Source organism: Cystoisospora suis, assembly GCF_002600585.1.
Source record: "Cystoisospora suis strain Wien I chromosome Unknown contig_1733, whole genome shotgun sequence".
Classification (NCBI taxonomy): domain Eukaryota; phylum Apicomplexa; class Conoidasida; order Eucoccidiorida; family Sarcocystidae; genus Cystoisospora; species Cystoisospora suis.
This window is the reverse complement of record NW_027154533.1, coordinates 33,110-54,851: the sequence shown is the minus strand read 5'-3', so window position 1 is coordinate 54,851 and position 21,742 is coordinate 33,110. Positions and strand designations below refer to the sequence as shown.

At 53.4% G+C, this 21,742-nt stretch overlaps 2 protein-coding genes across 2 annotated transcripts; both read right to left on the bottom strand.

Moving 5' to 3' along the window:
* Positions 1-772: 772 nt before the first annotated feature.
* On the bottom strand, positions 773-4,783 carry CSUI_003837 (apical complex lysine methyltransferase). The gene is made up of 4 exons (XM_068064032.1): positions 2,113-4,783; positions 1,768-1,956; positions 1,560-1,652; positions 773-1,439 (listed from the first exon to the last, which is right to left on the bottom strand). The coding sequence occupies exons 1-4, from the start codon at positions 3,715-3,717 to the stop codon at positions 1,203-1,205; spliced, it is 2,124 nt and encodes a 707-aa protein (XP_067923995.1). The 5' UTR covers positions 3,718-4,783; the 3' UTR covers positions 773-1,202.
* Positions 4,784-4,846: 63 nt separating this feature from the next.
* CSUI_003836 (uncharacterized protein) lies at positions 4,847-19,579 on the bottom strand. The gene is made up of 9 exons (XM_068064031.1): positions 15,735-19,579; positions 12,991-14,986; positions 12,145-12,239; positions 11,792-11,873; positions 11,097-11,269; positions 10,198-10,554; positions 9,644-9,765; positions 8,193-8,875; positions 4,847-7,848 (listed from the first exon to the last, which is right to left on the bottom strand). The coding sequence occupies exons 1-9, from the start codon at positions 18,476-18,478 to the stop codon at positions 5,926-5,928; spliced, it is 8,175 nt and encodes a 2,724-aa protein (XP_067923994.1). The 5' UTR covers positions 18,479-19,579; the 3' UTR covers positions 4,847-5,925.
* Positions 19,580-21,742: the final 2,163 nt, after the last annotated feature.

The window sequence follows — 21,742 nt, the reverse complement described above, 5'->3', positions numbered from 1 at the left end:
CAGGCACAAGATTCAAGAAGAGCTGCGCCAAGTGACTTCGAACGCAGCTGCTGGAGCTGCAGTAGGTCTTGTCTATCACGCATATGCCGTGTCATCGGAAAAGGTGCCGACTTGCAGGTCAAAGCTGATATTGTGTTCTTGAGAGATGACCTGAAGCTAGAGGATGAGAAGATCAAGGTTCTACTGGACAAGCTCCAGACAATGCAGGATCGACTTGAGAAACTCCGGAAACAGGAAGAAAAGGCTGCAGCAACGTACGGTGGGAAAAAACGCTCGAAAGTAAGCACGTGTCAAGCTAATCAATGATGAATGTAAGCCCACTCCGGTCCTCAGGGACGTAAGGGAAGGAAGACAGCAGAGGAGGAGGAGTAACGGAATGACCCCCGTGTGCTTTCAACTCTGCCATACTATGCTACTTGAAGAAGCCGCCTCCTGGTGTTTGTGCGGTCTGCGGCAACTTTTCTCGTATCGGGCTCCTTGGAATACAACGACCGAATCTTTCTGCAGCGAACCCCCAAAACACTGGCTGCACCTTTGCAACACCCACGCACCCGCTCTGAAGGCTCCTGAAGTACGGCTTCTCTGAGGGTTGCCACTCAGCATGCCAGTTCAGCTGCCCAGGTCACACAACACCTGTTGCCAGCGTGAAGCAGTGGGCCGCGCTCTCAAATCTGATGTGCCTACCAGTCTGCCAGGAAGCACTGATGATGTAGGGGACTGCGGAAGAAACTCGTATTCAGAAAAGGAACCTATTCATGCACTTTCAGAAAAACGCACTTATAGGCTATACCTTCAACTTTTGAAGAAAAACACTTGTCTCTCCCCGCTGTGGGTCACATCCGTCACGTATCCAGAATCTCCGAAAGAGTTCTTCTCAAGTCTGACACAGGGGACGCCTGCGAGACTGAACCCCTATTCACTGCTGTGCCGGTGAATTTTCAACAAACCAACAGATGGAAACCACGTGTGCATGAGCGACGTCAAAGGGCGGTGCCACCTCTATGAGCCCACGGGCAGAAACTCGGAGCGCAAGAGTAGCCTCATCGGCAACATCCGTGAAATCACTTCCGCTAACACCGGACTGAGTCCTGACACCGACATGCTCATGGGACACCTAGGCGGCTGAATCCCGACTCATTTGCTTCCTCATCGGTGTTCTCGGCACCCGACAACCGACTGTGACCTGTTGTACACAGTGAGGCTTAAGCCTCTGTTACTCGCGCGTCACAGCTTGTTTTTTTTGTTAAAGCGGCGACCGTGTAGTCATGCTCCTCGCCACAAAGGATGTACAGCAAGTTGTATGCGTCTTCAAAGTGACGGCTTATAATGTTCAGTCTGTGGTTTGAAACCTGAGTACCCGCTTCATCTGCCTGGTTGGTCATGACGTCACCCATCTCCTCGTACAGCCAAGCCAAAGTATACGAAGCCAGAGGCATCACCTGCAGAACAAAAGTCTCAGATGTAACGTCGAAGCTTCACCTCGTCAGTGCACAGTCAAAAATTCGCAGAACGGCTAGACGCGCACAAAGTGAAGTGAAGTTCACAGAACAAAGCCTTACCTGAGAAACGTATTTTATCCTTTCCGTTTGATGGATAGCAGCCGCCTCATAGTTGCCAGCATCACGGTAGCCCTCAAAAAGAATAGTATTGAGCTGTGAGAAGCCCGCACACAACCTCGAACAAAAAGGTCTCGCCTAAGCGGTGAACATCTGCATGAGAACTCCAATGCTCCCCGTCGTGAAGTCATTGATCCGTCACACCTCTTACCTGATACAAAACCCAATGCTGCGAGAACACCCGTGTTGCCTGGTTGTACACGAGTTCCGCGTCCTGCATGTCAGACTTATCTGTCTCGCTCAGCCTGTCAACATATGCCTGCTCAAAGTCGAGATATTCTTGTATTGTTTCATCAGAAGGGAACGCTTGACATATCGTGCAAGCAGATGAGGTAGTAACCTGCAAACAGCATTCGCCGGCATAGCAGAAGCAGCACCCAATAGCCAGCCTCTCTTGGCCCCGCTCACTCCAGCGTTTGCGACTTTCAAACAGAACCATGGAACGACGTAGCAAGTGCCAGACTAGCGGTGAAACAGATAGAATGCGCTGGCTCACCCCGTCGTCTGTTTTGAAAAACATCGCCCCCGTGCCACACAGGGGACATCGAAAACCTCGCGCGCTGTCAACGGGTGCGGCGCACCGGATGCACTGGCACGTGAAGAGCCAACCGTGGACCTTCTCCCTCCGAACATTGGTTGACTTGAACAAGTCGTCGTCCCCAATGTACGAAATAGTTAGCTCGTCTCCCGCTTGCAGCTTGACCCGGGCGCGTAAAATAAAAGCGTCGGCCTCTCCGTAATGCCAGCAGGCCGAAGCACGGCAGCTGTGCGCCATCATACTTATTCGGTTATACAGCACTAGTCCGTGCTGCTCTGTGTGGTGCCCGAAGGAATTATAACGCCAGACCATCAACATGCGCTCGTACAGCTGGGGGTGCACCTTTACATTCGCTCTGCTAAGAACCCGCATCACGTCGTCACTTGGAGCTTTATTCGGCTCCGGTACCCACTTGTCCAGACAAATTTTCTTTTTGTCATCATCCAACATCAGAAGGCTACAGAGTGCGGCGAGATGCCACACGGGAGGCAGCTCAAAGGCCTCCTCCTCGTTCAGCTCTGTTAAGACATTCCACAGCTCTTCATTGAGAGAAGGGATTGCCACCAACACAGGTGTCTCGACAAAAATGATGGAACCGGGTTCGAGATCGTGCTTGGTGTATAAGCAGCGTCCCTTTCCCGGGACGCGTTTCACCTCGACCTTCTCAGCTATTTGGGGGAGAGTGTACGGGGCTAAAGGGTTGATGGCCGCCGCGTCGTCCTCTGCCTCGACTCCAACATCAGCTTCTGCCCTGTCTTCGGCATACTCGGTTTCGTCAGCGTCCGCTTCCTCGGCGTACTCATCTTCGGCATACTCGTTCTCCACCGCGTCGGCCTGCTCGCCATACTCTTCTTCATCGGTCTCGTCATATACGCGATCCTCCGTTTGCCACACTTCGCCTTCTGCTTCAGCCTCCTTCTCCTCGTAGCCGCCCTCTGTGGTCCCATGATTGTAGTCATCGTAAGTGTATTCGGCTGCCTCTTCTTCCTCTGCGCCGGCGGTGTATTCGTAATTGTCCGCTAGTTCTGCTTCGTCCTCGGCTTCTGCAGTTCCCTCGTCGTTGTAGGGGCGACTGCCGTAGTAGTACTCGTGATCATCTTCACCAGTTTCGTAGCTGTAGGGGTCCCGGCCGGAGTCGTCGTCCACGGCTGTACCGCCCTTGTCTGTTCTGTAGTACTCTTCGTATTCGACACCGTCGTCTTCACCCTCGGCACCTTCATCCAGCGCCTCGATTTCACCTCCTTCCTCCCCTTCAGGCGACACATCCGCATAGTCCCCAGCGCTAACTTGCGTTGTGCCTTCGCTTTCCTGCATGTGACGGAGCTTATAAGAATAGTCCATCGTGTAGCCCCGCGCCCACAGCTCTTCATCGAAATCAAGCTCGCGCCGCTTGATGCTGTCATTGCGCAAGGGTTGGCTCGGTTCTTGGCGAGTCGATCTTAAACCCCTGCTCGAGGTGCCACGGACATGATCGAGCAAACCGCGAGTGGCGGCTCCGGCCGCGCGAGAGAGTACACCCCCGGTGCCGCCCGCGAGGTTTTTCTGAGAAACTCGTCGACTCATATCGTTGAGGAAGGGCAATCAGAGGCGCCGCTGTGGCCAAACGAGACAGGAAGCGGAACCGGGGCGCGAACGCAGACACGCCAGGAAACAGTGCTGTCACCTCCGCATCCGAGGAAAAAGAAGATGCCAGCGGTCAGACACGAGAACGCCGTAAGACTCTCACAGAAACAAAGAAACCAGGGAGCAGCTGAGTGAGATCCTCACTCCACCATTCCACGCTGAAATGAAGACGGAAGAATGAGAAATGGCGCGCGGAGAAAGCCGCTTGTCACCACGTTGCGGGACAGAATTCACCGCTCGGAAGGAAAAAAGAGTCCCTAACCTCCTGGTTGAGCAGCTCAAGACTCTACGCTGGAGTGCAAAGCATCAGTAAGTTTAACTACGGCGCGCGGCGTTACCACTACACTCTACACTCGGAACAGCGGACAAGGGCATCGACAACGCTGTTCCGAGAGGACGGAGGCTGGAATCAAGTTGTCCGGACGAGCAGCCTCCGTGAAGACGCAGTACCAGAGGAAAGCCTCCCCAAATTATGACACAAAAAAGAAAACGGATTTCGAAAAAACAACAAGTCTAGCTGCCTAGCAGTTGTTGCTTAGGTGGGTCGGCCAACATCGCGGCAGTCGACCCTGCAGAACCGCGCAAGTTCACGCACGTTCAGCGTCCCGGCGTTGGTCGCCGATCCGCCGGCCACCGAGCGTTTCTGCCTATCGATGGCTCAAACTCACGGGCTCGGATACGCCCGCGTTTGTTCAATCCTACCATGCAAACCACAAGTCTTTTCGCGGAAATTTGGACCCGACGCCACGATTGTCTGCATCCCGTGAGAGTGATTGGATCACGGTTGGATTCAACGCGGACACTCTTCAAGCCAGCGAGGATCGAGCTGGAGCACGGCTGAGTAGTACGCACGCCTTCTATCTGAACCAAGAGGGAAGTGTAAGTTTCCCTGCTGCGGTCAGGCATATGTATCAGTCCTGGCCTGAGGAGCAAGCGTCCACAGATTTTGCTTGCCGGGGGCCCCGGGCGAAACTTTCCCCCAAACACCAGTACAAATTTCTTCCCTGTGACTGCCGACAAACCGATGTGCTCCAGGAGCCGTACTCATAGCTGTTCGACTCGCGTTGGTCTCGTTCTTCAGGAGGGGGGGGGGGCAGCGAGCAAGCAAGCCACCTTGGACTTCAGTACAGGAGTGGCACTCCTGCTTTGGACTCCCGAAAATTGTCGGCTGAGTAGACACCGCCTCGGCGTCGAGATACGGCGGTGGTCCGCTTCTTGCGAAGTCGTCCCGTCGGACGTTGTTGTGGCACTATCCCGACAGCGGCTATGCTGGTGCAGTATGAACTGGGGCCTCCAACACGTTTCTAGATACAGAGCATTGTACCTCGACCTCTTCGAAGTAACACTAACTTCGGTGCCAGCACTGCTTGTCTGTCAGTACTGTTCTGAACCAAGTGCATTTCGTTGCTGGCACCGATCTATAGTGTTTCCAGACTGTCGAAAAAATCGATTCCACTTCCAGCGGTATTTCCGAGGCCCCGAAAGGCCGATGGAAACCAGCGCAGAGCGACGAAGCTTCTAAACTGCATCTTGAATGACCGAATTGAGGAGCGTCAAAACGTTGTTCTCTCGTCTTGCGCCTCCACTTCTTTTTCTGTACCCCAAAGCTTTGAAGTTTCAAACACGAACGTGCTAATCACAGTCATTTCGGCGTGATGCACACCAGATCGCTCTATCTGTCTCGCGGTCCTACGAGAATCATCTGGAAACGAAGCACTATAAGGCTCGGTCTCGTAAGACAACTGGTAGGACCTTCCGCTCTTGTGATGCAATAAACGGGATTTGTCCTGCCGAGCCCGCTCTCCACGACTGCTTAGTCTAGGCCGATTCGCACTCGAGTAGACGTCAAGGCCGGTGTTCCCCACCACTACTGCTCATTGCTTAAGCGCCGAGTCGACGCTGCTCTGCTATGGTGTGAATTCCTGCCCTCCAGGACTCTGTACGGTGTGTCCTGCCGCTACGTGGTGTGGATGCAGCCTTCCAGACAGATCTGCAGCGTACCAACTTAGTTGTCGACCCGACAAAAAAGATATACCTTATACACATGAGACAGAATTCGGAATCGTATGACTGATGGACTGAGTAGACTCCGTTCCTGTACAAAAGGACATCTGTAATTCCGCCTCACGGTTGACTCAGGTTGCTTTGTCACTTTCTTGTATCTTCTTGCGACCGTCCATCCAGCAAGCTGCTCTTGGGACCGCCTGGTGAGAATAAGGCGGCCGGCGCGTCGCTGGCTTCGTTTTGAGGCATTACACCCCTGTTGAGCTGCGTCTGCCGAACACCCCGACTCGCAGTCACACCCTCAACGGTCTCAGAGTCAGTCGCCCCTTCAACCAAAGCAGTAGAAGGGGGACCTTCATCTTCATTTCCGTTCTTTGGAAGAACTTGCGCTCCTGAGGTCGTGGATCTTCGCCCACCACATTCACTAATCCTAGGCTTTGAACAACGTGCACCGCCCAGTCCACGCGGCTCCGCTCTCTGCTTGTGTCTTCTTGGCTTGGCTATGGTACGCACAGTATTCACTTTCTTGCTCTCTTTCTTCGTTTGCGTGTCCTCTACCCTTGGAGACGCGTTCGACAAATTTGCTGGGGCCGAGCCCGTAGTGATGCTGTTTACTAAGCCTCCACTGGGTCGCTCAAGAAGCCACTCCAGCTTCTCAGCAGTCTTCAGAACTGCTGCTGCCAGCATGGAAGATCGTGATCTCTCACCGGCGCCACTGCTGGCATCCGTTCGCTTCGTCCCGTCGTCGCTGTCATCCACCCCTGGCTCTGCGTCGTCTCCACTTGCTGAGCCAGCCCTTTCGGCATTACCTAAATGACTGCGATTCGCCCCAACAGCTCCAGTCCCTGATTCTCTTTCTAAAAGATCCCGGACTGATCTATGCGGCTCGTCTCTCCCCCATGAGGAGGATGCTGCAAGCATACGCCGGAATAAAGGCGGTAGCATTGGAGCGGTGCCTTGGGGGCTCGCAGTAGCTGTACTGCTTGCATGGACACCTAAAGGCGGTCCCCCGCTTGCGACTTGAGAGATACCCACAGCTGGGTAGAGAAAAGCCGCCTCCCCCGAAGCGGCGTCCCTCAGAAACGATTCTTCTGACCGAGGTGGCCATACCGGAAACTCACTGCCTTCTCCAGGAAACGTATTCTCTCGTCCATGGTAGGATGCGCATCGAACACGCGATGCTCGGGACGACACCCGCCTACCTGAGCTCCCAGGAATCGAAACGACGGGGAGCGCCCCCCGCGCCGCCGTCCCGCTTGCCACGGCGCGATCACGCTTTGCCCACTGTTGTGGGAGGCGGAGACGACTGAGATGGCTCGACTCGAGTAAGCCTCTACGACCGCCACTCCCTCTTAGCAACGCTCTACTGCTACTACCTCCGTTGCTTTCCGTTCCCGTATAGGCACCATCAGCAACCTTTCTAGAGAATGCTAATACCCGACCCCGTCTGCCCTCAGCAGGTCCCGTTGAAAGCCTCGAGTCCTCTCGGGGTAAGGGAGCTGCTCCCGGTACTTGATCTCCATCAGGCAAAGGCCACCAGCCCTCATCCCTGCTATTGGTGCCACTGCTGATTCGGCTACTAATGCTACTGCGTCTGCTGTCCTCGCTACAACTCTTCTCGCCAACGCGTTCACCTTCACTGCTAGGTTCGTTTGATGTGAAAGAAGTGAATGCCCCTTCCTTTGCCTCCGGGAACATCAATGCCGTAGACCCTTGAGAATTAGCGAAAGAGGTACCTTGGGATCCCCTAACGAGAGAACCGAAAACGGACTGTGCACGGTACGCGTCCGCAGGGGGAAGTTCCGCCACATGCGAAGAAGCGGTCACGGACCGACAAGGTTGAGGAGCTCCTCTAGTGAAAGGCTGGTTCCAAGGAGAGTAATCCACAGGGGAATTCGCCTCTCCGTAAAAGGCAGAGCACCGTTCCACATGGAGGATAGGATCTGGCCGGTGCAGACATATCATAGTGCCGTCAATGTCGTCGTGTTTATCAGACCTCAGACCAACCTGAAATGGAACAACCGACCTGGGGACGACCTCGATAGGTGGGGCGACACAGATGGGTCGCTGAAGACAGCACAAAAACGACAGCAGGAGGGCTGATCTTGTGATAAAACTCGAGCAACATATGGCAGTTATTATATCGCGAATATCGCGCACTTCCGAACTCTACCTCGCGCACCCTTAAGAGAGATTAGCGTTTTCTTGCTTCTTGCCCTGTCGATAAACATTTGAAAAGAAAACTGAGCTAAAACAACTTGTGCAACAGCAGGTCTGGGATTTCTTCATAGCTCATTCGTGAGTGTGAGGGGAATCGTGCTCGCCATGACACTTGCCCGGTGAACACATAACGATATCTTCACACTCTCTCAGCCGAGCGAAATCACTCGGGTACGCATTACGTAACATACCATTGCCGGAGTAGATCCACATGAGACGCCTTCTTTTTCCTGTCCGGCGGCTTCTCCAACAATGGACGCCACTTGTGTTACAGCTGCCTGAGTAGCTGCTTTGGCTAGTTCAGCGGCCGCAGCTGCGGCAGATGGAGTAGCCGGTGGCCCGGAGATCACTTCAGATACATCCGGGGTAGCAGATAGAACTGCAGTAGCTCCTTTCTTGTCTAGTGAATTCGAGCATTTATCTGATTTCTTCTGGAATGACTTCGATCGCAAATCTGACTCTTCCGGGTGCTTTGCTCGCACCTCCCCATCAAAAGTCCGGCCCTCCGCAACGGATGGCAAAGAGCAATGAGGCTTTCCACACAGGTTGTTCTGTTTTTCAGCTGATTTAAAGCGTTCATTTTGCGTCTTGAATCCGCTTCCAAACATAATCATATCCCCTGGCTGCCTCCTATCGGGCAACAGATCTTCACCCCTTTGCCACTGTGGCTCTGCACGGTCATATCCCTGAGATTTGCTGTACGCAGCAGAGAAGCTTGGGGTGGAGACAAGCGGAGAAGATGGTGCGGAAGTACAAACAGGATGTGCCGTCTTTTGAGCTACGGTTGCCGCCAGCTGATGCTCCCGTGTCCGACGCTCGCTGAACTTGGCTGCAGCCGTCAGGACAATCAGTGGAAGGGTAGCTAGCACTGGACCTGACAATACAACACAAGCAAAACGATACCACAGCAGCGTCCTTGTATATTGAAAAGAACAAACAGAAACCACAGCTTTTCTTTTTCCGGACAAAGCGGAGAAAAAAACACTTCCAGAAATCTTCTTGTTTGAAAGAGTCCTGTATTCCTTGCCGATCACGGCGACACTTGTGGAAAGAAGTAAGAGAGAGAGAAATCTTCTTGGACAGGGGGTTGCCGCAGGCCTGATCCCTTTTCGACTACGACAAAGCCCTACACTCTGATCCTGATGGTGGGAGCTTAGCACTCTTGTGCCGTATGATTGGGGGGCCTTTGAGTTTCGCGGAAGTGGGCAGCACGAATCCAGAAGAGGACCCGAGTAAGAGCCAGTCTCATAACAGCATCAAGATGAGAGGGATTCGAACGTGAGCTGCTCTGGGATCACCTGGCTCATCTAAGCGGTCGATACAGCAGAAAGCTCGGCATAGTGTGTTTCTCCATACACCAGACTTCTGCACAGTCTGGCATACACGTGTGTACCTGAACACATTCGTACCTGCGTCGCCATCACGACCACGTGCTCTTGTCCAAGCTCGGAACGCAGCATGCGGGGTACACCATGGATGTCTAGAATCTAACGCATGTTCTTGATATCTGCCTACGGAGAATACCTCTCCTACGTCGTGTCCGGTAACGCGAACCACATGGATAGAATTTACTGAGACTGCGGCTCCCTCTCGTAGACGCAGACAAACGCCAGAATGACACTAGTTTCGTCTTCGAGCTGACCTATGATAATACCCTTCATTCCAAACGTAGAAAGTCCGAGTGCCACCGACAAGCCGACTAGCCAGGGGTTGCTGTCAGGAATCTCACGGTAGATGGCCGTGGTGACATTCCACCAGACCGCTCTGCATGCACCCGGACAGAAAGAACAACGCAGGGGGGCACTGGCATGCTGTGGGAAAACCACCTTGAAGAATACTGAGACGACGCCTACGCATACACATCAGATCGTTGTGAACACTCGATGATAATCCAGAAGGCGGTCCATAGGTCACGGATTCGCCAACGAAGGCGAGTGCGTGTATCAGGAGAAGGTCAGCACCACGGACAAGCCAATTCTCTGACCCGAGACCTCAGCTGACTACTCCTGAGCCTCATTCTCGCGAACTTTGGCATCGATTTATTGTCCGTTCCTTGACTCGTACTACTCCTCTAGAAACTCACGAGCATCAGCATACTCACTGCTGACTGTTCCGAAGACAGTCCTGCCGCTTGAAGAAGCGACGCCTCGACAGGGGTATTGAGCGACAACGCCGGCAGTGAACTCCACTACTTACGCGTTCGCAGCCAGTAAAGCCAGGGCTCCCAGCTTCCTTTGTGAGCCCGCCGTGACGCTGAGGATTCCCCACCAGCTTCCTGTAGCCAGAGCTTCAGCTTCAGCTTCCGCTCTCGACAAAGGTCTCTGAAAAGGCAGCTGCTCAAATTCCCCCGATATTTTGGAGTGCGCTAAAGCTAACGTTGCAACCGCCGCGGCGTCATCCGCTCCACCTCCCCCCCACCAAAGAACAAGACAGGGAATAACGGAGATCGTCTCCGGAGGGAGAAGAGGCAGTAGAGCAAGAAGTCCTGATACCGCGGTAGGTACGTAGACAACAGGCATACCCGCGGTCTCGTACACGAACCAGGTGAAGAGACTGTACATCACCCAACACCAACATCAAATAAAGGAAAGGCGGATGCTTGTGCAGCATAAGGAAGGGAGAACATAGCTGGGTGTAAAGAGGGGGGGGCCTCTCGAAGAAGGACTGAATCAGATAGAAAGCGGTCCCATGTGCAGCCTTGGAAATATGAATAGAAGCAAGCAGACGTCTTTCACACGGCCAAAAATGAGAAAGACGCCTTCTTGAATGGCGACGAACTAGGAAAGAGAGAGGAAGATCGAAGGAGAAGCGTTCCTGTTTCTCGTCCCAAAGGTGAGAGCTAGAAACAACCAGTCAGACCCTCCGCGGCCATGAGAAACACCGATGTTCTGAAGAGATATGTATCTATCTATATACATATAAATGTACACACGAATGCTCACACACATCAAAGAGCAAGACAAACACACAGTCAAAAGTATCACCGTGTCCGTCCCTTTATGCGCCTACATCGTCAGCTGTATCTCTGTGCCTCTACAGAGACACCTGTCCAATCTATGTACAAAGGGGTTGAGCTTCGGTTCTCCTTGACTGACCTGTAGAACCAGACTCGCTTGACAGAGGAGTAAAGGATGGCTCGGAGACCTCTGTTGATAGAGTGCGATATAATACAACTTGGATCAACAATACACAGGAGTTCTTCCAAGTATTCCAAACAACTTCTGCTGCTACATAGGAGATAGTACAGCGCGCTGAAAAAGACCACTGCCTGCACGGGGGAGAAGCATAAAAGAACAAACACATAAAAAAAGACACTACTACATACGAAAAACTTTACAACTCACTCGCACCAGAAGTTGTTCACATGAGTTCAACCCTAGTGGAGCACCGCTCAAGGACATGATGAGTGGTCTCCATTGTCTCACACAATAGGTTTCTTCTCAAGCCGAAGGGTGACTGACTGCTAGTAGAAGAGCAAACTGCACTTGTGCTAACTCGCACGTACTCACTATTTGAAACCATATGACCCGTATTCTCCTTCCCGCATACGCAACTGGGTATAAACAAAGGGGACAGCCGCTGATGCGGGCGAGCCCTTGAGGCAACAACAGCCTCTCAACCGTGTTTTATTCGTACACATGCAGTAGGTACCACACAGAGCCATGACGTGTGTCCCCCACTCATATAAAGAAGGTAAGATCAGCAATAGTTGTCCAAGCCTCTTATCGCCTCGGGACGAGCGGGAGGGACACCCCTTCGACCTGATTTAACTATATGGGTTTATACTTGCCTGGAGCAACATATCAAAGGCCGACAAAAGAAACTTGAAGACAAGGAAGAAGACGAAGAAGAAAACCCGGAAAGCACCGAACCTGACAGCACATAACACCACAAAAGAGACCCAGTTGACATGCAGCCACTCGCGCCTTGAGCCACACTAGAGCTGCTGCAGGAAAGAAAAACACACGGGAACGTACGCATGAGAACAATACAAGACTGTGTCTCGGGACGGTAAGTTTCTATACAGTACGCACGTTCGTAACCAGTTCCTGGAACTTCTTTCTATGTGTTCCCAATGTGTCTCCGCTCGCCATTCAAAAGGAACCTTATGCTGATCCACAGCTATGCAGATCATTAGCTCACCCGCTGTTGAGCAGCCCCGAGAAAAACGTGTTTGCGTAAGTCGTCACGTACGACCACCAGCCCTCGCTTGTGAGGGAATAGATCTCGCTCCAGGCCTGAGGAGAAACATTGACAGGCATCTAGGCGGCGAAAATCTGTCTCACACGAGTCGGCTGGTTCCCCACTTCGACCCATAACCCCATAACAGCTAATATCACACCCTCTCTCCGACAACACAGAAAACACTCGAAAAACAAGCTTACGTGATGATTCTTGGTCGCGCCGGACGAGTCTCTTCGTTCAAAACTGACATGAAAGGGTATCGTATGTTCCTGCTTGTTTTCTGTTGTTTCTACGAGCGCAGGGTCAAGAACGATGAATTACCCAATCTCCTAAAAAGGCAGCGACGGTTGCACGCCCACTGACTAAACGGGAAAATTAGGTTAGCACTTACGCCAAACGTTACAGAGAAGCGCGACTAGCAAGCCCCTTCTAGGCTTTTGCTTGGAATCTCGAAGTATCAGAACGTTGCAGCAGCCTCTCACTAAGCGTGATGCTCAAATAATAGGGTGACAAGACAAAACTGCACGCATTCATTCCTCATCGCTGACGCTTCACCTGACCAAGTGAATTACGAAAAGTAGCGGAAGGAAAAGATACGAGGAAAATTTGACTCTGTTCGAAATCGGCAACGTAACACAAAGCACTCCACCGTGGATGGTAGCAGAAGAGATCTGTTCGCAGTGAGTATCGTCTCTGACGAGACACGAGACGGCACGACCAACTCCGAGATGAAAAGAGGAGAGACGGCTGCCTTATTTCCTGGCTTGAACCGTAGAACAGAGTACGCCAAATGTGGGACCATACCTCTTTAACCTTTCCTGCAGCACCTGAGAGATTTCCTTTCCTCAGTTGGCCTATCAGCTCGGCTGTATTCTCCCATCGTTTCCAGACATCGTCCGTCAGTCGTTGGTTTCCAGGGCCTTCATCCCCCAGCCTGTCTCCTCCTGTCCAAAAGCCGACCGCGTTGCTATCATCAAGGGTCTTTCTCGTACTGACAGAACTTGCATCTTCTCCCCCAAGAACTCCTTCTGTCTTCCCCATGCCTAGAGTTGCTTGTGCAAGATTCAGATCTACCTCACCACCCACTCCTCGAGAAACAAAACCAGCTATTGTAGCGGGGTATCTCTCTTCTTGTCCAGAAATCTGGTCATCATATGTCCTCTCAATAGTGTCTCTACAGCACCCGTCAACAAAGTGACCTTCAGAAGCCGGCCGCAAGGGATTACCCCGCTCCGAAAAGTCGTCTCCAGCATCAGAACAGAGGAAAGCGTCTGCTTGTTTCTCATCACCCACGTCTACGTCGAAGTCTCCAAGATTGTCTTGTTCGAAAGAAAGGCTATCGTCTCGTTCCTTACTCCTTACACAGCTACCTTCAGAACCATCCAAGCCGTTTTCTGCGAACAAAGAGAAAAAAGGGACCTCGCGTGGAAAACAAGAGGAAGGAATACGTCCCCTATGTGTATTTGAGCGTGTTGTCGAACCCCTTCCCGTCTCACGAGCTTCTTTCTCCGCATCTTCGCCCCTCGTGCCTGTTAAGCTTTCTCTTGGCGACGAGAAAGGCTGAGACGGCGGACTGGTCCCGCTTTCTGAAGACTTCTTCCACTTGAATGGCCATGAAAAACTCCAGCCGACGAAGCTTCCTCCTCCTTCTTTTAAACTGTCATTTCCAGATGATGAAGACCCTCCTGTCGCCCTTCTATCACCCTCTTTGTTCGTCAGCCTAACACTCCTTTTTCTACATTTTCTTCTTCCTCCTGACAGCTCTCTACCCCTCACTTCAGCTAGACTCTCCTCGACCTCCTCCGCGTCCTGCCTCCTCCCGTTTACTTCTCTCTTTCCCCACCACCCTTGGTTCACATCATTCCTTCGCTTCTTCTCTTGGCTTTCTCCAGCATCCACACCCCGTCCGCCGGAGTCCATGGTAGTAGCGTCGTCTTCCTGACCACGGCCCCCAGTCCTCCTCTCATAAATCGGTTTTTTATCTGGACCCGTTGTACTACTACCCGCTCCATTCTGTAAAGAGCCTGCATTTGCTAGATGACGAATCGAAAGCCAGAGATCTGAATAGCGACCTATGCTACCTCCTAACAAATGTTTAAGTGCAGAATTTGATGAAGTCGGAGCGCCCCCCTCATTCCCTGACGATCCTCCCTTAACCGCTGGACTTGTCCCAACACCTGTAGAACTACCATTTCCTCTTCCTCCTCCTGAAGTAGCAGCGAGTGAAGCGCCTAGTCCTCCGAAAGCATGAGCCAAACCCGGAGAAGAGAAAGGTGAACGAGCAGCAGAGCTTGGGCCTGTGTTCTCTAATGTGCTTGACGAATCGTCGCTACGATCTCCAAAGAGTGCATCACCAAAGTTGGCTACCCCCCCACCACTAGCAGCTTGTGCTGCTCTTGAAATAATATTAAAGAGAATTTGAGACGCAGATAAAGGTGGAGAGGAAGAAGATGACGGAATGGTAGTGTTATAAAGAGAGGAAGACGGTTCTTCGCCATCTGCTCCTCCTGTCCCATCAGAAGGAGAGACAAAGGTATGAATAGCTTGAAATGCTTGCTGGAGTGTAGACGAACGAAGAATGTAGGTATCAACGTAGCGTTGGCATGCATCCCAAAGCAACGTTATCTCGTTGTAAAATTGGAAGCAGAAGAATGCGACAATCAAGGAGAAGATAAGCATCGAGGTTAGCATAACCACGATAGCTAGTATCGGGTTCAACGACGTTTGCATCGACCCATGAAAGAGAGATAAAAGCCGGCGGACAGGCGTCAATAGAGAAGGAAGTGAAAGCCAAGAAAGACTGGAAACAAATAGACGAAACACATTCAAAAGCAGGATACAAAGAAGTCACAATTCAAGCGAGAATTGAGAAAGGAGGCTCAGCGTCAAACTGGCTAGCTGCTATCTCTCATAGTCGACGCCCCTCAACAGGGGGAGAGGTGGACATAAGGAAAGACAACAGGATCGAGTGACACGCGATCGCCAGCAATACCTCGAAAACTCAGGAAGAAAACCGCCTCCAGTAGGCGCTTCGCTATGACAAAAGAGACCCGACATATATACGTAGACACATACACTCGCTCACCCGTGAGCTATGCAGTAAAGGCTATGAAGGTGAAGAAGGGCAAATACCAGCGAATTCTTCAAGCTCAGTACTCAGGGAAAGACAGGGGCATCTGACCACGATATCTACCTCAACATACATGAACTACCTCATTTCACCCGGCACGAAAACAAGAAAGAGAACGCCGTGAACGGTGAGAAAAGGTGATTGAAAGACAACCCCGAGCTATTCCGACACATCGGCACGCAGAGTCTACATGAGAGTAACTCGGACAATAGAGGTGAATGGACCGATCCCTTGCAGACTGAGCACACACCTTACAGACAGGAACAGCGGCGAGGCACATCATTAGTGTCGTCACAATGAAAGACTGCGGAGCGGATACTGAAGATGGTGCGTATAGTAAATACACACAGGCTTTCGAATAGAACAAACCGACAATCATGCAGCCGCTACCGTACTGCTTCAGTAAAAGGCAGCTTACTATCTATTGAAGGCTTGTTCCTTGCCGACGAGAATCAAGATGAACCGTATAGTGATGGAAAGAAGACCAAGGCCTGCTGCTCCAAGGAGAACAGTTGAGACTGAGTATCGTGAATAGGAAGAGACAGCTCGATATACGAGCAAAAGGACACACCCTCGGTACAGCAGTGCAAACCACGGCCTGGAAGCATGCCGAGCAGATGCTTTCCCGGGACGTGGAGACGCAAGAGACTGGAGCGGGGCAATCATGAATAGCAAAAACCGCGCGGGAAGACGAACGAGAGCCGACGACAAGACCACATCCCCTAGGAGGGACCACGAGGGCTCTCTTGTTACAGAAGGCATCGAAGACAGTTTCCGATGCTTCTGTTTTCCCGAGGGACTGAATGCGTCAGCACCACCGGACGATTCGTCTTTCCCCCGGGAAGAACGAGCTCGCTTGCAGGCAGCACGACCCTCACACCGCAGAGCTGTATATTGGCCGAAGGAAGTATTGAGACTACTACCGTAAGCAGCCAAGCTAGATCCGAAACTCCGGAGCCGTCGGTGCAGATCTAGGTTGCGCCGATGAGAGACTGGACCTCGTCTTCCCCGATCAGAGTTATGGGTCAGTGTACTGACACCAAAACCTCTTGAATCCACTCCTGGACAAAACTGAGCACTCTCAGCCCGGCGTTCATGGCTCCCTCCCTCCTGGGAAGGCACGGGGTCCGCCTCTGACGCTGCAAGCAGGGGTGGAGACTCACCAGGTGTACTATCTTTCGCCCTGGAGCCCTCTGAAAAAACCTGCTCCCTGCACGACCAGGCACACGGTGCTGCTGCTGATGCAGAGGTAACCCCTGAACGTACACGCTGTGTCTGCATCTGAAGACACTCGCCCGCGACGACTCCGTTACCTTGGTTAGTGGAAGCGGATAGGAGACCCTCACCCGGTGTCTTCTCCCCCATCACCACACCGCCGGCGACCTCCAGCTCATTAGGTGAGCCCTGGGAGAGTTGCCGGCCGTTAGTGCCGCTGAAGCCCTCTCCAGAGGGTCCCGCTGACTCTTCAGCAGCCGGGGAACAAACTATAGGAGGAGCTGTCTTGACCGATCGAGGTGACACGGGAGATACTGAAGGGGTAGGAAGGCAAAGACTAGACTCGCCAGGAACCAGACACGGAGACTGAGTGTGCTTGGCCGGAGAAGTTGCTTCCGGCGGACAAGTTCCTTGGGCACCGGAGTTGGAAGCAAGTCCAACAGCCATGGCAGCAGCCCGCGTTAACGTAGAAGATGACACCTCGTCACCTGTGGGTGGCTGCTGGAAAGAAAGAGAACTTTTGCCAGGACTTGACTGGGGCCCACGACTAGAATCCGAGGCAACCACTCGAGAAGGCGGGCTAAGCGAAACTGAGCGGGGAGAACAGCCCCGTGACAAAGAACGCACCTGGAGTAGGGATCCAGATTTCTGACGGGGGGAGGCACCTATAGAATCGGAAACCGGTCGGCACGTATCGCGCAGAACGCCTTGTTGGCGCACAGTACTACCTGCGCCGTCCAAGGGCGCACTAATGTGTTCTACGTTCCCCGGTGAACGGGCGGCGAGCGGGAGCGGGGGCACTTCTTCTGCTGCTGCAACGGCCGAAGGCAGGTCGTTGTCTCTTCCTTCCTCTATCGCTTCCTGGAGACTGTCAGTAACTTTGTCCAACTTCTCCGCTATAACCAAGTTCTCCTGAGCTAGGAGACTCTCCGCTGCAGCGGCAGTGGGCGCCACCGAGGGCAGCAAACGGGACGCTATGCGCGTGGCGATTGACTCTGACGTACTGCGATGTCTATACACGCGAGGATGAACAAAGCCGCCCGTCCCCTCTGCAGGTGGTGTCCCTGTATGACACTCTGCTGTAAGTTCAGACGATGCAGAGGATGCAATACGTGGCGGGGAATGGAGAAAAACCGAGGTGGCAGTCACAGGAGGAAGAGCTGCCGCCGCGGAAACGTGCTGCTGAGTCTGGCCCGAAGGTGAGGTTTCACTCGCCTGGGCCAGAACAGCTGCAGCGCTTTGTTGCCCACTCAAGAGAATCAGCCGTTTCAACACGTTCATTCCTGTCCGAAGCGGGATTGAGAAGACGACAGCCCAGAAAAGGGCGAGGACATAAGCTTCCAACACCACAAGGTTATAATACACACACACACACCCCGCCGCGCAAACCAGGTACACCACAAAATGTACCAGTGCCACCTCGCTCTCGTGTGCAAGCCTAGGCAACCAAATCACGGGGGAGAATGCCGGCCCATCACCCGGGGCCGTGTCTAGGGGGTCAAAAGCAAGTGCAGAAGGCGAAGTGTTCTGCCTGGTGACAGTCGCCGGAGCAGGGGGCACTCTCGGACCAAAACCCGGAAAGCGCTGCCACGGCAGGTAGCCAGAAGGCCCTGTTTCATATAGAGGGGGGGCGGCGTGGTGTAGGTGGAAACAATCCAGGCATGATGAAGGTAGCCTCCTGCCAGGCATCCGCTGCTGTCCCGGCTGAAAACACTGTGTCGCTGCGGGAAACGCCATGTCTCCAGCGTGGCTTGCTGAATAAGAAATAGGTCCGTTTGCGTCCGTGACAGATGGATTCGAAGTTGCAAAGCAGGCAGCAGGTGGTCCGCTTTCTTGTGTATACCCTTGAGGAAATGACGCAGCATCACGTCTACCTGCCTCCTGCGCTTCCGAGGAAAATGGCGTCCGCCACTCGAGCGCCCCTGATAAATTACGAGATGACAGCATGGTAAACGAACTCAAACACCGGCCTGAAGGGAAGCGTCTTCCGGTGTATACGAGCACGGCAACACTACAGGCCACTCGTCACCAGGAGTGCTAGCAAAAAGCATCATCAAAAAACACACCGATAGAGAGCCAGCACGTCGAAAGGCACTGCACACGCGCCCAGAGACGCCAGTCTCGAGGTCGGAAAATGGCCGGCACGCCGCTGGATCATTACCCAATAGATACTAGCGGGCCCGGGAGCAGCACCCGGCTCCGAGACTTGAAAGCTAGCTGCCTTAGAGCGATTCCGGCCCGCCAGTGAATTCTACTCCGGATCGCAGACCCGTGCCTTAACTCAAAACGAAGTAACGCACAACGAGCAAGAGCATGCACGGGCAAATTCTGCAGTGCGTGCTCTTCGGTCGAAAGAGGCCAGAACTCCGCTTCTGGAGGATGAGCTGGAAGACGTGCAACGAGTGCTTACGATTTTCGCGCTCCGAACGAGGGAACTAATATCTCAAGCCTGCTAGGAGAAGATGCGAGGAGAGCCCGCCTTTAGCATGCGCGGGCTTTGCCCATCAAGCTATAGGTGGAGGGAGTCATCGTAAAAATTGTGGAAGGTCAGCAGGGGATGAAGTTATTCGGGGCAACTGATTATGAAAGAGCTACTTCAACAGCCCGCCTTCAGTAGCTCATTAGACGCAAGCACGCCCCGGTGTGCTGCAGAAGCACATAGAAAGCAGTAAGTAGAAGCGCCGGTGACACTTCTTTTGTGGCCCGCCGAGCGAAGCAGCCTTCGAACTGCAAAGCTTGACTGAGAGGCCGTAATGACTCCAGCTCTCAGGTGCAAGAGCATCAGTGCTATTCGCAAATCTTCAGCATTCGCTTCGGCGGTCTCCACAACCGACGCTGTCCTCGCTCACGAGCCCCAGGGCGTCTGCTCGTTGCACGGACGAGGCTCCGTGGCGCCCCTCAACCCCCGGGCAGTGTCTCGCCAGTCCCGGACGGCGGATAGCAGCTCGAGTCTGACGGTCACAAACAGCGACTGAAGAGGAGAAAAAAGTCTACACTATTCAGACCCCCAGTATGGCGGTTGTCTACCGTCCTGTCCACTCACGCTGTTGACGGTGTAGAGAAACTCCGGATTTCCCAGGCGGCCCTAGGCCACCCCTCGGCAACATTTTTCTTTCACCTACCAAGCATGCGGGAGTACAGGTCCGGGGTCCTGCTTTTCGTTGATCTTGAGAACCCGCAACCGAATTCTTTCGTGACACGAGCTGGCTTCGGAAATTGGAATCTTCAACGCTACTTTGTTAGCCTCATCGGAAATACCTCCGAAAATCACCGTCGACTCGGCAGCGGAAGCCCAGCTTCCGGCGACCCACACTTCAGGGTACCGCACATTCTTGCAGCTGCTCGCCACGGTCACCCGCACGCTGTACTGGCTGTGCTCAAGCACACCGGACAGTACCTAGACGACTCGTGCACAGGAGGACGTACGCCTCGTCTATGGCTTACTTCCGACAGGTCTCCAGCGTACGTCTCTGACTTCATTGGCAGATCGCTAGTGAGGTCATGGAACACTTCGCACGACTCCTGCGCGTTCAATAGCTGTATGATTAGCACTGGCTGCTTCGGCTCGAAGTTGCTGGTTTTAAGGGCCGGCACACAAAGCCGGAAGCGATATTTGGAGGCCTTGCGTCAGAGCCGGCTCATCGTACTCGGGACACGGCCGTCTGCTTACTGCTCTCCCGACATGCTCGCGAGGCAAGAGTAGTTCAGTTTCTTTGAGCCTTTGCGCGCACCTTGGCGTCGGCTCCCCCACCCCGCAACACAGGAGAAGAACTCTCCGGCATCGCGAAGCCAGCGCACCTGGGATAGTATGGAGGCCGGCGGTATAGTGCAGGACCACCGGGTATTGCGCTGCGCAGCGCGGTACGAAGCGAAAAAAACAAGTTGACGGGCAATGCGAAACCAGCAACCACAGGCAGGCTCGTCTGACAATGCATGGCCAGTCGAGCCCCACCGGGGAGTACTGCCAGACATGATGTAGAACGGTCTCACCAAGCAGGCCTTCGCGTGGCACGTTTGACTGAGCCGCGGTACCCTGCTCTTGACAGTCGTCGGCAGGGCAGATCCCAGTGGTGATCGCAAGGAGGCTTCCGCGAAGCGAGGGCGGTTGCACCCGTGCAGCCTCTGTAAGGTGGGACGAAAGTGATGTCGACAACTCTGGGAGAAGGCTTCTTTTTTGCCTGTCCACGCGGCAACTCATGAGTTGAACAGAACTAGTAGAACAAGTACCGGTGAAGGCAGGACGACAGAAAGCAGCTTAACGCCAAAGCGTCACTGCCAGAGTAACGAAGGAAGACCAAGAGAGAGAGCGGAAAGGGCTGCTGTCGACACAAGAGACGGCGAGGAGGAGGGACGGTGACCGGCCAAGCACACACCTAGCTGTCAGCGAAACGAGTCACAATGAATAGCTCTGCGCAGGCAAGAGTACCGAGAATTGGGATGGAAACTCCTTAGCTCCGTGCTTCCCTGGCACATCGAGGAGGATAGGCAAACAACGAATAGAGCCATAGAGGCCACATCCAGATATTACTTCTTGTCTCGCGCCGCCGAGTGAAGTGGGCGTGGAGTGAGAGACCTCTGTGGCCTCGGGACAGTCGGCCCTAGATTGATGTCGACTCCTGGAGTTTGGTAGATCGGAGACAGGTCTCTCCCCTTGCAACTGCGCTCGTTGAGATGGCACTGTTTCTCGTCGCCGCCGAAGAGGAAAATTCACCGTTGTAAAGGGATAGAACTTCGGACGAGGGTGCTGCCATTCGTTGTCCCCTGGCGATGGGTAACAGGCTGGGTCTCGACTATATGCCCCTAAGCCACATCCGACTTGCACACTGTGTAAGTGGTGCTGCCCTCGTGCGAACACTTGTTCAGACCCACGATGTGCTCAGGGGAGCGAATACAGATAAGTGTGTAGGCTTAATTCAACGCCGACCGGTCCAAAAGCGGCCGCCGCGAGAGAACGGATCGATACTATCGCACAACCTTTTGCTGCGGGGAGTTCAACGTTTGGTGCAGCCTGGTGACTGCAGAGTGACGACAGGAGGATGACCCACTCGCAGCGATGGGATATAACGTTGTCTGGGCTCACTGGGTTTCGCGCCCCGCTTGTCCTGGCTAAGCTTCCAACTGCTGTTTTGTAGCCGGTCTGCACAGCACGAGCGGGCAGAGACTAGATGGGACGGCGCCACCAACCGACACTGCAAGCACTTACAGGACACC